The 16844-nt window shown below is 36.9% G+C and overlaps 1 protein-coding gene across 2 annotated transcripts in view; it reads right to left on the bottom strand.

Annotated features, from left to right (window-relative positions):
* Positions 1–16844, bottom strand: part of agbl4 (ATP/GTP binding protein-like 4) — a 408595-nt gene that overhangs the window by 26313 nt on the left and 365438 nt on the right. For both annotated transcript variants that reach the window (XM_015379822.1, XM_015379823.1), the window contains exon 9: positions 16682–16793. In XM_015379822.1, the coding sequence (XP_015235308.1) occupies positions 16682–16793 (112 nt within the window). The remainder of the gene's footprint in view (positions 1–16681; positions 16794–16844) is intronic.

Here is a 16844-nt window from a genome sequence, read left to right as displayed (position 1 = left end):
GGAGCCCCAGAGGAGAGGAACAGCAGCCGGAGAAGGTGGGGTTGGGTGAGGAGAGGGGTGGGGTGGGAGGTGGTTAGGTGAGGGGAAACAACCGAAAAACAAAAAGAGAAAAAGACTGAATGAGAGAAAGAGAGAGAGAGAGAGAGAGAAAAAAAAGCTTAATGCAGTCAAGTGAGCAGCGGTGATGCGAGGTAGAGAGAAGAAAAATAACATGAAGCAAAAAGGTTAATAAATAAATGAATAAAACTGAAGGTGAACAGCAAAAAGGGAAAAAATACAAGAAGGAAGCAATGATAGAAAAGATGGATAGAAGATTTCAGGTTTATTAGAGAAAGGAAAAAAAAGAGGGAGGGTACGAGGTCCAACCAACAGGGTCTCTCCAAGGTATACCTGAATAATAATCATCCAGGGCTCCCCTCAGGAGGAGGTGAGAGAAAGTTAACAAGGAGGCAATCAAGGGCTAGGTTACAGAAAGGTGGACAGGCAGCTGATCAAAGTAACACATTGGGTGGAGATGACGTTATGTAAAACCAGTTAAGGTGTTCACACATTTAATTCAGCTGTTTAATTATCACAGCACTGGCTATGTGTCAGGTAGCTAAGGAGAACATGATGCTGGGATCACAAATATAGGAAATGATAATGTTTTAGTATTCGTTAAAGGAAAAATACAAAAACTTTTGCTCCTTTTTGCAAATTCTATAATGATTTCACAAGTACCAAAGCTTGTTATAAAGTTTTAAAGAATCTTTTAACCAGAGTGGAATATTTTTGTGTTCTTTTTAAACCATATTTTCTGTTTAACATGTCTCAAAGTAAAAATATCAAAGTGCTACACAAACATATAACAATAATTTTAGATTTAAAAAAAGTTTCATATAATCTCTCTTCTCTGTGAGGCTTTATTAAGTATTTACAATTTTGAACCGATGATAAATTCCAACTGACTTATAAAAGAAATCCCATTGTACTCAAGGTTAAAGCTGATATTATATCTTCCATTTATCCATTCCTAACGAGTCTGAAACGTCTTTTTTAGGAGAGTGTTGGACATAAAATAGGAAGCACCGAAGCAGAGGACATCAATAAGCTTGTGGACAGATAACGTGGCCATTCATGGGATTTTTTATAGTCATACAACAGGTGAAAAAGTGCTTCCTTTCATCTTTAAAAAGATCAAACATGGATCTCATTAAGTTTAAACAGTGCCTTCATATTTTCAGATCACAATACTGCACTTTGTTACCACATTACACTTTTGAATAGTGAATTGGGGTCAGGCAATCCAGCATATAGCAATCAAGGTTGATCTTACAAACTCTAACAATGGGCGGCTCTAAGCTTAGTACCATAATTCCCAGGCTGGTAACATTAAAGGGCATACTTATCCATAAAATCCGGTCATTTAATTTAATCCTATATATTACATAATCAGCTGGTAGAGGTAGCATAACAACGTGGAAGACATTCATTATATCAGTGCTTAGCCACAAATGCATATGTAACATAAACAGAAAACAAGAGATAGATTAGCAGATGCTGAGGGTCATTGTGGGGGAGGATTGATTTCTTTCTGCAATGTCAGCAGCTAAAGATCCTTACATATCATGTTGTTATGAGATGAATTTGACAGAACTTTAGAAAGTGAAATTTCAAAGACATAGACACAGTCAGGTAAGACATTTCACCACTGGATTCTAAACTAGTGAAGTTCACTGAAGTGATGAATCATGCTTCATGGTCTTGTGATCCAATGAAAAATCCAGGTTTGGCATTTGCCAAGAAAGCAGCACTAAAAACTTCAGTATAACAAAGTGGGGAAAATTTAAGGATTCCCCCTTCCTGTTTTAACATGACAAAGCAATGTTCATAAAATAAGATACATTTGATTGGGAGGAACTATACCGTTCTTTTCAGAGCCATGATCTCAACCTTACAACACCAGTGTCTCCTACTACTGTAAATGTTATTACATACCTTCCTAGTACTTTTGAAGCTCTTATAGTTGGAATAAACTCTGACTCAAAACATGAGGTTGAACCCCTTTCAAGTTAAATGCAATGGGAGCTCCAAAATTAAAATCTGTCAAAAGCCTAAATCTTTGTACCAAATTGAGCTGAACATATTGGATCTTGTGCTCCTTAAGATGCATCAACCCAAATAAACACAAACCAAAACACTTTTCTACGTTCTAAAAATGTTATTTTGTCACATTCTGCAGTGAAATAGATTCATCGTTCCTCAGCTTTATTTTTGTCTGTTCACTTTGTTTTGTGGAAAACCTTACACTGATACATTTTATTTTAATTGCAAAGCTGAAAGAAAAGCTAAATTTAAGGCACCTGAACCTTTTCTTTTTGACAAGTCACTCAGCTTAAAACTGAAAGCTCTCACATGAAGCTGTGAAGTTCTTCTTGAAGGACGTCAGAGGACCTGTACTAACAGCCATGGAGCCCGACAATGTCATGTCCAAGTCAACTACATTGCTTAGTTAATGCACTGTCAATCAAACCAAGACGGATCTGAAGGCCCAACCACAGTGATTGATGCTTCAATTAACAACCCTCTCTGACCTCCAGAATTGTTCATTTGAAATTGTAATCAAGCAATTAGGGGAAATTAAGAAACAGAGACTACTGAATGAAAGTCAAAAGACAATTTAGGAGAGAGAGAGATAGAAGTGCAGCGAGTGCAAGTGTCCAAATTAAGCCTCTCTGAGAAAAATAAAAGCCCTGTCTTGCTGCAGAAACACCAGAGAACTCTCAACTCGGGGTGAACTTGCAACGACGGCAATCAGTTTAGTGTAAAACCCAGAAGGTCAAACGAATGAATTTTGTCAGACAAGTACTTATCTGCTGCATATTAATTAGAGCCGGGTGCGGGGAGTGCAGCGGGGGCCATAAATGGCGGGCTTATCTGTACACGGAAAGGAAAAGTAGCTGATTGAAGCAGGATTACAGGCCCCCGAAAAAAAGCACTTTGCATCAGCAGCATACCTTTTGAAAAGAAGGGGACTGCTGCTGGTTCAGGAAAATAATAAAAGTGGCTTGTGCTATTGTGAATATACAATGTTAAACTAACAGGGTTGGGGTACATTATCTTTAATGAAAATTTAAATAATTTAGGTTGAGTTGGTCCTACTTTGACTGCAATAACGTCTTTAATATGAAAATTGGAAGTTGAATTTGAGAAAAGCTTCTTTCTGCTGTAGGATGCAGAAAAACACTGACCTTGAACATACAGATGACATAAGGCGCATCATAATTATATTCATCTTGTAGCTCAGACTGTTCCCTTATAATTACTCAAGTAGAAATTATTATAAAAATTCAAATGCTTTTTAGCAAACAATCTTTCAGTAGTAGTAGACCTTGAGCACTCTGCTTTAAGCTAAGGATATCTAAGAAAACAAACAGGTTTAAAGTGAAAAGTTATTTTTTTTTTTTTTTTTTCGGGGACCAATTGGAAAAAAAAACAAAAACAAAAAAAACAACTAGGATACAAACAGAGAAAGAAATGAAGAGATACAAATGATTGTCAAAAAGGATTATTTTTTGTACACTTGTTATTGAAATTTTCAGCTTCATTGAGGCATTATGCCATTTTATTCCCACATTATTCAATTTATAATGTTGTGATCCAACATTGCTGAAATGATGAGTCTGATTAAAGCCTGACCACTGAATGACAGTCATGCACCAAACCCCTTTGTAACTGGGATCATACCTCTTTAAGGAAGATCACAGCTTCCTTGCAGCCAAATTAACAATGGTCCCATGACTGCGCTGCTGCACACTCCTGCTGAAGATGCAACAAGCTCAGACAGCACAACTGCGCAAACCAAAACCCAGACATCGCAACTGTAAGACGAATAAGCTGGAGAAAAGGCTGTGATGCAGCAAGGCAACCCCCAACATCTTACAGCTTTAAACCCAAATCGCACAAGCGATCAGTCTGTTTTCCCCAGGTCTTATAGCCTGTCAGGAGAGACAAATTCCACGTAGATCTTTCTAGAAGCTAGTTGGCCATAGCTGCTTCCTTTGTCCCGCCACGGCGCTACTGATTGAAGTGTATGGTCGCGTGCCAATAGTTTTTACTGTGGGTGAGAAGACGGAGCCTCCGTCTTGTTAACCAGTGTCCTGCGCGTACTGGACTGATATTCTCTTTTGAGGAGCCAGCGTTGCAGTGTGTTTTGCGGTATAATCATGGGGGGATGCCTCCGGAGATAGCCGTAAGTTAACTACATCGATTTAAGCCCATCAGATTCCCTTGTTGCTTGCATCACACTGATCTAAATCTCTCTGAGAGCTGATCTGGTTTCTAGAGAGACTGGTGTGAACTGAACTGAGCTGATATCTGAAGCTGCCGCACCGCTCCTCATCCAGGACCAGCAAGTCGACTAGTAGTAAAAACTTTCCATTATTCCATTTGCTGCTCAAACATGGTGCTTAGCTTGGGCGAGCATTGTTAAGTCCAGTCTTTGTAAAGGGTTTATTGAACCTTGGGACTCTTAAATTGATGGTTCATTTAAAAAAGGGTTTCTAAACTGAGCCCTGGTTTCATGGTGTGAATGAATTTAGTGTGAGCGAGTTTATGTGTTTCTTTAATCTGGATTTCTTGGTTTCCTTTTGTTTCCTTAGGTTGGTGCATTACAGTAACTTAGAGTTTTGTACGCCTTTTAAACTGTGTTGAACACCATGATAGGGCGGCCATTTTCTGAGTCGTAAAATCCATTGTCTGGAGATTTGTAGTCCACCCTCTTCTTTGTCATAGGATAGGAGCAGCCATTTTCCGAGTTTTATAACCTAAGGTACGCCCACATTGGTAGTCCAACCCTCCCCTTGCAGTCACATGATAAGATCCACCATTTTGCGATTCACAACCTCCATTATTTTTCCAGCTTGTTGCTCCACCTCCTTTGACCACATGGTAGGGCTCCGCCATTTTCTTTTATGACTCCCTATCATAGCAAAGCCCCTTCTAACTGAGTTAGATGAATGTAGGTTCGCCGACGTGTAACAACGCTCTATTATAAATATATTACCATTAACAATTGTAAGCTGAAAGCTGTTTTTAACTGCCCCTATTATTGTTCATTATATCTGCTGCTAATTTTGAACGGACATTATTGAATGTGTTGACATTTGGCCTACCTTGGACAATCCCCAGAAGCCATTTAAACGGACTTTTAGATCTCTTTTTCCCCATCTTCCAAATTATTCATTTAGTTTACATCATGTTTATTTTCTAGTAGTGTGTAGTGTTTACATTAATGTTGTTTCTTATTTATAAGTTTATATATAGATTTCATTTCTACATAGATTTCTTAATAATCCTGGTTTTTTCAAATAAAGACTTCCTTATTTTAACCCGTAGTAGTTTGTGGTTATTGTACAGCGAGTGGTTTATCACCCAAGTCACATTCTCCTTCAATCCTGTTGGTGAGATTTGAATAAATAGAGACATTTCTTTAGTTGGTGATTAATAGCTCTGCTGATAGCCTAGCCTGTCACTAAATTGGTGGAGAATAACTGGATTTTGACAGCTGGTCCAGAAGTCACCTGGATTGAGAGAGGCCAAAATCCTGGTAAGTGGATTACAGATATAATTATTCAACCAAGAACATTCAACTTGTTTTACAGCTGATTTTGAATGATCTATCAATTAACATCAACTCCCAGTCCTAGTTAATTATATGTTCATAATCTACATGTAAAATATCACAACAACATTTTTCTTTCAAAAATCACTGCAGAACAAAGCTGTTATTTTTCTGAAGCACACAACCTTACTTCTTTAATAAATGTTTAAGCTACGTAAACACTCTAATGTTGTCCTGAAAGATGGCCCTACCATTGTGGAAATGTTAAAGAGGTTGAACTGAGTGTATGTGCAGGCATTGTTTAAACACTTTTAATCAAATTGCTTGTGGTGAAAAGAGCATTGAGTACCCACTTCAAAACATACATGAAATTGAGAAAAGCCTAGAATTCTTTAAGAAGTCCATTCATGGATGACAGACAACTGCAGAAGTTACTTCCTTTGATCCATTTTAACTCTATCTCATCATCCAGGAACTTGGAAAATTAAATATTGAGAGAAAAAAATAGTAAGCACTAGCATAAAGCCTCCCGCTGTGCCAAAAGTGAGGTATCCAAGTGTGGAAATGGCTTTCATTTAAGGGAGTGAGCTTATTAACAACTTTGCCCCCCAAAAAGAGGCTATGAAAAAGGGCAGGGCCAATAGGTATAAAAAAAAAACAAAAAACAACATATTCTCGTGACAATTTAGTCCTAGTCTGGAATAATCCTTTCAGTTCTTCACCATAAACAAGAGCGGACTCATTATTCATGTCATAGGTGATAAGGAAATAAGTAGTGATTTAAGAAGCAAGTCCTTGCTTCCTTGAATCAGCACAGCTCAAAATAAAAATCCTGTAGCTTCCTAACACATTTGTGTCCCTGCAAGAACCATCTTGATTAATTCTTGTTGTTTTAACTCTGATACATCTCCTACAGCAGAACACGGCACATATTATTGAAGAATGTGGTTGCTGCTTATCAGTAAAGTGGTACAATATTGTCTGGATGCCATGTTTGGTGATCTATCATATTTCATCTGTCATGCATTCACTCACAGGAAGGTAATAAGTCTGTTGTCCAGATGAATGACTTTAACAATTCTTAATGTCCCTACCTGTCATAAAGTTAGCGAAAAAGAAAGTAAGGCTCACAAAAAAGTTGTTTGCATTTTATAAAACAATGAAAATAATGAATAGAATAAAATGAAAATGAAATTAAAGAATAAAAGCATCAGATATTGTCAATAATTACTCCTGGCACTTTGCAGTCCCTCATATAGTGACTATTAAACATTTTTACAGCCCTTGTGGTTTTTAACATTTTGTCAAATTACAAATGAATGCAGTGTATATTACTGGAATTTAATTTGTAGGACAGCAGTGCATAAACATGAAATGATAGAAAAATGCAGCATGTTTGTTTAAAGCTGTACAAAAAAAAAAAAAAAATGTGTACATAAGTTGCACATTCAAACTGAAAGATAAATTTTGCTGCAATTACAGCCACAAATCCAATAGTATATAATTGTGTAACCCTGACGTGAGCTTCTCCACAACTGTCAGACCTGTCTGCTGTTCTTCTAGGTCTTCATGATATTCTTAATATTCTTTAACTAAGCCCTTAGGTCTTCAGAGGAAAGCCTCATTTTTAACTAAGATTCAATTTCGGTGGACTCTTTCTTACTGACTTCTAAAGCCAATACTTTACAGATTTTGTTTCATTTCATAATCACGTCCTACTTTCTAAGTTCATGGGATATAAGAAACATTTGCAAGGCACTGCATTAGATATGGTTTACTCATAAACTGTCGGTGTAGGGCAGAAGTAGCTACTGATCTATGATCTAGAATAAGTTTTGAAAAATTAAACGATAATGAGTGTACAAAGTTAAACTGTAATAGAGCATCAGTTAGAGAAGCCACAGGGGCATCTGGTCAGTGACCCAGAAATATTGTACCAGTGACAAGACATGGCAGATGGTATGACCTGCTTCATGGATGGATGAGAGTAAATGACAAAAATCTCCTCTCTATCCCATCTCCTCCCTTCCATGTTAATCTGACTTTTTACAGCTCTTTGCTTCTTCTTCACTCTGCAAAGCCCCCTGAAATTAATGGTGGTATTTGTCTGTTTATGAACACAGAGGTGATTTGTAATCAGGCTGAACGGTCACAGCCAGCTCTGTATTTCAGGCCTGTTAGTGACACATTAGCAAAGACATCCATCCAGGAGAAAGAGAGAAAGAAGTCACACCAGAAGGGAAAATGCCACAAGTAAAAGAGCAGGCGTGAAATAATTTGAAATATTGTGTTGAATAATTGAGAACATTTTAAAGCCCTTTCAGAGATAAGTTGAGCAAGATAGCAAAAAGACTTGAAAAGTGGGACAGTTTTATCTGTATCTTCCTGTGATAAGTAGACAATTCAGGCTCCAACAGAGGGAGAATAAAGAGTGCTGATGGAGGGATTGAGACGACACAGGGGTTATGGGGAGAAATTGGCCGTATATTTTAGAAATGGATCAGAAATGAAATGATGACACCAGAGGACACTTTAATGCACACGGAGAGAGGAGAAAGAATACAGGTGACCAAGGGGGAAACAAATATTCATACAAAAATATGCGCAGTCAGTCAGCGTTTCACATGAGGCAAACCTGAAAAAGGAGGAAGAAAGAAAGACCAAAAGCAGATAAAGACTGTGAAGCAGTACTGCAGGAGACACAGAAGAAGGGCATTATGAAGAATTTCAGAGCACAGAATCCATCTAGATGCTGTGACAGGACCTAATACATTTGTTCCACACAGAAAATTAATTTTCTAATATTAAAAAGGTCAAAAATAAGCCAAGGAAACAATGACCTCTTTGTCATCCTTAACAAATTATCCAAAATGACAGTGTCAGACTGCTGGGGATACATTTGCCAAGTGATGAATGCTTCTGGTAATCAGCCAATCAAAAAGAATTCTTCTTCTGCTTTTGATAAATGAGCTGGAAAAACAGTGCTTTAGGAAGAAGATGGGTCCATTTGTTTCTTCTCGCTCCTTCCCTATTTTCCTTCCCTGTCCATTTCTCTCTTTTCAAAACAAACAACACAGTGGCTTGGGAACAGATTATAGCTCCTTGCATCACTGAGTCTTTCAGCCATTTTCCCTGCTGACCAATGTTCAGATACAGATGGCAAATGATGGAATTTTTGTAAAACAGTTTAAGCATGTTTGTCTCCGCGTGGATGGAGAAAAAGTTTACAGTCTTAGTTTGCGAGTTCATAGATAATTACATTTTCATAGCGTTAGACAGGAAAAGTAATAAATGTAATGTAATGGCGTAATGCAACAGATTAACCGAAGTAGCATTCAAGTGTCTTTACGAGGTGGTAAAAGTAACATAGATAAGGTAGGTTTTCTTTTCAAGAATCACATTAGATATGACTTATTTATGCTCCAAATCTTTGCTTAAACTAAGCCAACAAAAATTCAGCTATTAAAGACAAAAATGTTGGTTTCTTTCATGCAGAAACCCCAGTTGCCTCTATCATTATTTCTTATCTGTATATAATCTGCAAATCTTTTATCAGCTATTATCTGTCATTATTTATTCTGTACTATAACTGTCATGATCTTGGCGCTGATGACTGGCTTAATTCCTAACTCCTTTCACTTCACCTGTTAAACTCTGCCAGGTTTCTAATCACTGCTTATCTGATCCACCTGCTCCTGCCTCTTTTTAAGGTGCTTGCATCCAGTTATCAATGCGAGATTATTCTTGTTCTCTCTAGCCAGTGATGAGAGGGTTTTTAGCGTACCTGTGTGTTTCTGATTACCTGATCCTGACATGTTCTGCCTCTCAACCACTGAGCCTGCCTGTTCCCGTCTGAACGCTTTGCTGGAATTTTTCTTTGGACTTCTGGACCCCTTAACCAGCTTGTTCCTGTTCTGATCTGTTTGCCTGACCTGGCTTCTGACTCCTGCATGTTCTCTGGGGCTGCAGCATCTGGGGCGCTTTGGGCGGTGGACGCCGCATGTTGTTGGCATCCCACTGTTAGTGACCATTTTCGTGGCCACTAACCTGTGTTTCCTTTTATATATATATATATATATATATATATATATATATATATATATATATACATATATATATATATATATATAAAGGACTAATATTTCTTTCCAGGATGGTGTTACAGACAAACAGGAACAGACGAGGCAAAGCTGCTTAGGTTTTCTTTGGAGTTTTCAGTTTCACTTTGATCCATGTTTTCTTTGTTTTCTAGTTTTATTGGTTTAATTTCTATTTTATGGTGTTTTCTGCTCCTTTCTAGACTCCTCTCTTCACACCTGCTCTTAATCAGCTCATTAGTCCTGTCTTTGTTCTGTCTCCTGTATACTCTACCTGTACAGTTCCTCATTGCTGGTTCCTCGTCTCTTCCTTGTTCCCCACGTTTACCTCTAAAGTAGTCTGGTTTCCTTGTTTTTCGTTCTTTGGTTTTTGGATTTTTGCCTCAGAGATTTCATAAATTCTACAAGAACTCAGCTCTGCCTCCTCACCTCTGCATTTGGGTCCACAAAACCTCAATCCAACCCTGACAATATACTTTCCTGTATAATATGTATATAGATTTTATATTTATGTATTTTAAAGCCTTTTACAATTACTCTTTTTATAAAAAAGATTTATAGTCAGTCCATACATAGTCTATGTGCACATGTAAATAAATATTTATATCCTGTCTAGCACTTCTGGATAGATAGAAACTACATTTTGTCGCTTTGTACGTGTGACAATGTGTAATGACATTATAGGTGGCATGACTCAATGCCAGGTGGGTTGCAAAACATCAGCCAGCTGAACAAGTTCTCTGTTGTGTCCTATAAACAGCTTCTCGATAGGAAATATATTAAAAGGCAATTTCAGTGCTATAAGGTAATGTAGACTGTATTTCTCTGGTGAAAATACCAAATACTCCAACACTAACAAAAACACACTGAATGTTATTTCTTAAAACAGACATTAAAACAGACAATAAGACATTGGTTAGATCTTACTACATGGATATTTCTTGTTAAGAAAGCTTTAAATATCCATAAATATCTTTGTGCTTAGTGGTTACAGTATCTTTATTTTAAGGTCTGTCTTTTTTAGCAATCACAAGACCAAAAACACTAAACAGAGCAACATAGAAAATAAATTCTGGAAAGTAAAATAAAAAAAGATAATGGCATTCATGTTTTACAGAATGTGCCTCTTTTTCTATTAAAATATTTTTCATTAAAAAAATTTATAAACTCTGTTGTTCTTCCTTGAATAAATAAAACAATATTTACTCTAAAGCAATCTTCTGCTTGAATTAATGTTAATCTGTGTTTTTTGTTATTTAGATACGAGTATGTGCCTGATTAAAATGGCCCTAAGCATCGAAATAGATATCTTTATTGTAAAATGGTAAATCAGCTTACAGGTATTTTCTATCTATCTGTCCAATGAACAGATCATATTCTATATCTACAGCTGCTTACACATATGCTGAAGAGTGGTGGAAAAACAAAGGTGAATAAAAGGGGGCAGCATTTGTGAGAACACGCTCAACACTAACTCATGTTGCATAATGGTAGCTACTGATATTATACAGGGCTAAGACTTAAAGAGTATAGTAAAAGGCAGATTGATTCTCCTTTTTTACATACATATTCTTTATATCATATTTTTATATTCACATTGTTCTCAGGCCTTCCTTGAGTTTAGAGTTTTGCTTCAACATAAACAATGGAGCTCATTTGCAAACAAGTGAGTGTATCATGCAGCAGTGTTTAATATGTGCAGCATACGGTGCGTTTGAGAGTAGAAATGATCATGTGAAATACACAAAAAACTAAAAGCTATGGTAGCTGAATATCGATGCTACAATATCAGATGCAAATGAAACATGCACATATTCCCTGGTCTTTAAAATAGATGGAATTTGGTAGATTTTCTAATTCCAGATAAAACACTTTTTACTCATCAGGGCTACCTGTTGTGGGTAATCCTTTAGCTCCATAGTTATTAACCCTTATTTGTTTTGACTTTACCTGTATCTTTTGACCATATTTTCTATGTTGTTATAACTTTCACCCCCAAAATCTATGCATATACAAGCAGCAATAAAACCTGTTTCTGTTGCACATTAAAGAAAAATTCTAATTAAGTAAAATGTTTGCATTCCACTTTTATAAAATTAGTAAGTAGAAATATTCTGAAAAACTTTTTAATATCTACACAAATGAAGGAAAAAAAAAAACATTTCTGACATTAATATAATGGAGAATAGATTGCTTTTGCTACAAGCTTTGATTCGAATGACACTTGTCAAAGAGCTCACAGCCAGTAATTGGAAGTTATTGCCTGAACAGGAGAAGAAAGCTTTTTCACCATCAGAAAAAAGAAAGCTGCTGAATCCACAGTGATAGGGATTCACTTTGGAGAGACTAAAGTGACTCTCACTCAAATGGTTGATTGGGTCTCAAAGTGGAAAACTCTCCTTTATGGAACAGATGGCAACGTGACTCTGATTTATGATGCTTATGCATAGAACTGCATGACTTTAGGGATGTAAAAGAAAAAAATCTAGTTTTCTTTTAAAGCCTTCTGAGCTGATTTATATTGGTGAATCTCTGCAGCCACAAATTGTAACACATCTAATTACATGATGTATAATATATATTTTAAAGTTCCTTTTCTTTCCTTAAAAAAAATCAATAACAAATAAAAGACAATGCAATACAATGGATAAATCTATATTTGTTTTAGCCAAGACCAGTAGCATGTTGACAAATCTGCTGAATACATGGTTGAGGAATTTCTTCCATGACTCTCAAGAGGCTGGCTTTTTCTTTATATGTTTAATTTTCTTTGTTTATTTTAGTCTGTGAAAGCACATTCAACTTAAATCTTACCAAATATAAATACTGCTGCTCAATATCATATAAACATCTACTGCAAGCCTCTTGGTGAATATTTAAAGCCTTTAAAGCACTAAAAATCATCATAAGCTGGAAGAGACCATTAATCTGATCAGTTAAATTACATACAAAGCCTGATTGATATGTAGCCAAATACAGGATCAAAACAGTCCTTTGAACTTTGAAAGGTAGCAGAAGTTGATATAGCAATTGTATACAGTGAAGTTTTATTGTCTTCAATAATTACTAAAATAGCACTGAAAACTTCAAAAACTGCAATTCTTTCTTACACAAACCTGGGCCTCATAGAAAGGAGCGTACAAAAGCATAAACCTTTTTTTCATGTTTCAACAAATTATATGTAAAAGAGCATCTATCAAAATAATATAACTGAATGTTATATTTTTTTATATTTGTGTGTGAATATGCATCTATATGTGTAAGTATGTTTACAGGTGTAAGCGTAGAATGTGTTTTTATATTTGTGTATATTTTATGCCCGCATGAGGGTACATATGTATATTGATATATGTACATATTATATATGTATTTGTATATGTGTTTGTGTATTTTCTTTTCCTTTCATTTATTTGCTGTATTCTTTGATTTGTTTTTAATTTATTAATTTTTCAGGACCCCAGGAAGAATAGCTGCAGCATAGCGGTAGCTAATGGGGATCCTTTGAATAAAAACTCACAACTCAAAACCATAAACCGCTAAACCATAGTTTTAAATCCTAAAACGATTTAGAACAGATCTGGAAAGTGAAAGGATGGAAGCTGAGAATTATTTTAAGATATTTTTAATTGGAAAATTCTCAAAATAAAGGCATAGATTAATATTCAACCTCTTTGTGTAAATAATAATGTTTTAGGTTAGCGTTTTGGATGCAAACATGCAAGTTGCTGCCTACCTGCCAACTGCCCACCACTTAAGTTTTCAAATAATGTAGAATAGATAGATAAATAAAGAATAGGACGTTGTTTTATGACATAATATCAGTATTAACTTCTCCAAAGCTTTAATCTAAACTGTCTGCTCTAAACTTTGGCCCCCGTGAATCAAAAAGCCTCAGAGACTGAAAAGCTATATTTAGACGGAAATTACATTAAACATAAGTAGAGGATTTGACTAATTATGTGGGTTCTGAAGGCATTTTTTTCTGCACTGGATTTTATTCACAGATGTAAGAGTAAAGTAGCTAAATATCTAAAAATAATCACTTTAAAATTAAACACTACTTTGTTGGTCTGTCATATATTAAAAAACAAATAAAATATTAGATACTTTGCAGATGTAGACGGCAAAACCTTTGCAAGGCAGTGCAGACAAATGCTGCTTAACTTTTTCTCTGTGGCAGCAAAACCCTCCAACCCTTATCCACCTCATTAGGCTCAATGCCCACTGCGTGTAATGATTATGAATGGTAAAGGAGGGGATACCGGCACAGGGCCCCGTGGCGGTAGAATTGGCACTAAAACTGGCATCAGGGAGCCCTGGACATCAATAATGGGTCTGATGGGATTAACTGGCTGTGGCAGGAGAGAAATGGAAAAGGCAGAGGTCGCCCAAGCTAAAAAAATTAACTCGGCAAAATTAAAGGGAGCCGTCAACAAGGACAGGGTCTGAAGCGGTGGGGGTCATCTGTATGTGAAAAGGAGGAGAAAGGCTGTGGAATTGCCATTGCTTTAGACATTTCTAGAACTATGACCAATATGTTCCAATATTTCGATGAAAGAGAGTTGAGTCTGTCCAAAAAGAGAAGCTAAAACATGGAATGTTGTGAAAATATATTTACCCTCTAACAGGTTAGTTTTGCAATTGATAGTTTGTCCTACCAATATTTTTGAAATAAATTAACTTTGTATTTCATAAAGACAACCTGAGATTATATGAAAAAAAAAACTGTTTTCAAAGTACTGTTTCATTCATTGATGGAGAAAATCTATCAAATCCTTCCAAACCACCCTGGCCCACAGAGAAGAAGTAAGTGAAAATAAGTCGTTAAAATGACTTACCTGGCCTGCACATGTAAAATCCAAATGGAATCTTGGTTGTAAAATACCATGTGGTAACAAAATCATAAAAATACAGCAGCAGTAAAAAAAAAAAAAGGTCATTGTCTGGTATAATCTCTATGGCTCTGTGGGTGTTCCAAAGCCATTTCTATGTTTTTGGGATGCTGGCAAAACAAACGAAGAGCTTTAATCTTAGGAGCCTTAGGAGACAGATATGAGAGAGAAATGAGAGTTAGAGATAAGAGAGATAGAGATGAGAGAGAGAGATATGAGAGATGAGAGAGATAGAGATGAGAGAAAGCAGAGAGAGATAGAGATGAAAATGAGATGAGAGAGATAGAGATGAGAGAGAGATAAGAGAGTTAGAGATGAGAGATAGAGATGAGAAAGATAGAGATGAGAGAGATAGACATGAGAGACAGAGAAGGTGAATGGACCAGAATTCAACATTAGAAGCATTGTCCCCTGCTTCTGCCTGGTCACTCAACTTTCCAATGTCCTTCCAGAAGTTCCAGTTGCTGACTCTTGTGAATCCCTCCCAACCCGCTGCAGTTTCATATTTTAATAAACTGTTCAAACGTCTCTCGTTGCATCTGATTGAATTCTGGGTCTTTCGTTTCTGATCATTACAAGTCTCCATTTCTTTGTTACATTAAGAGTTGATCACTTTTTACAATAACACTAGATGCAAATAATGTGATTGAAAATATTGCAAACCACTTGGTAATATGTTTAAAACCAAATTCAAATGAATTATAAAGATTGGATATTAGTCTAATATTAGCCAAAAAATTTATATTGGATTTTATCAGCCAGCATCTAAAATCTCCAATATATGCCTATATAAACTCACAGATTCTGTTAAGTTTCTGTATCTCATTGGTTAATATAACATGTCTCAGTTTTCATACATTTTGTTGTTCACCTTTGTTCCCTGTTGAAGAAATATTACTTTATCAAGCCTTTTCTAATATATAACAGTATAAAATAACATCTGGTGTAATTTGCGCTAATATTTAATTGGGTCAACATCGGTATGGCCAATTCTCAAAGCTGCAATATCCTTATCGTATCGGAAGTGAAAAATTGTATCGGGACATCCTTACTGTATAGATCGCCTATCATGGCGTCCCATTGTTATTTTATTTTGATTTCACCCTGCATTTTGGTTACTGCTGTCTGTTGCAGTTTGTGTTTATAATAAAGGACAAAAGAAAGCAAAAAACAGCCAAACTTATTCTCTAGTTGAATATGATCACTATTGTTGGCCTAACTTCATATACATTCCCCTTGCTAAAAGGAACTCAGCACCAGACCTTGTGGATGCTCAAGGCTAAAGGCCTTTGTCTGATACAACTTATAGACAAATCTAATTAAAATACATATGCATAAAAAAAAAAAAATTGATATTAGATAATCCAGTAACTTTGGACCATGCACCAGCAAACAGCTATAGCTGTGTTCGTTTGCGCCTGTAGCTTTGTTTCATCTGCAGCATGTGTCTTGGTGTGTGTGGGTTTGTGTGTGTGTGAATGACAGGCATGAGTGGATCACCCTGCCATGACAGAGTCTATCGATCAGTTTGTCGGCGCCGGGGGAAAAGGTTAATCTGCCCAATGCCAGCTCCTCGCCTCGCCACATCTCTGGCCTGCCCTGCATCCCACCCCAGCCTGCTCCCTCTCTTATCAGGATTAGAGGAGAGTACAAAAGGGCAGAGCATTCCCAGGACACGCACTGACCTTCAGTAATCCCACCAACCTGACGCTCAGCTTATAATTAACATCAGGAACACAGAGGGAAAAGTCCCCCTGGTCTGCTTGCGTAGCATTGCTCCAACTCAAAGACTCAAACTAGATGGAAAAAAAGTTAACGAAGAGTTTAAGACTCAAAGTGAAAAGACCTGCTTCACTAATGTGTTTTGGATGCCTCAGAGAGGGTAGCTGACATTCTGGAGGTGCTGACTACCCTCCTCAATCTCCCCTGTGTGCAAGCCCTGCACAGAAATTGTAGAGACGTGCTGAACCAAGCAGGGGCACAAAAAACAGTACTTTGAACCAGCAGACAATTGTGTAGAGAAGGAACATAAGGGCATAAAATAAAAAAATGTGTGTGTATCTATGGGGTATCTGTGTGGGCATGCTCACCGGGTCTTGGTTCATCTGCACTATGAGCTGTTTAACGGCGTGCAGCGTGGGGTGGGCCCATGGAGAGGGATCCTGCCAGTGGCGATTCAGGTCGAAGCCCATCAGAGAACACCTGTTTGTTTGCACACACACACACACACACACACACACACACACACACACA

This window comes from Cyprinodon variegatus, unplaced genomic scaffold, assembly GCF_000732505.1.
Source record: "Cyprinodon variegatus isolate N-32 unplaced genomic scaffold, C_variegatus-1.0 Scaffold200, whole genome shotgun sequence".
Taxonomy (NCBI): domain Eukaryota; kingdom Metazoa; phylum Chordata; class Actinopteri; order Cyprinodontiformes; family Cyprinodontidae; genus Cyprinodon; species Cyprinodon variegatus.
This window is presented reverse-complemented; position numbering and strand designations above follow the sequence as displayed.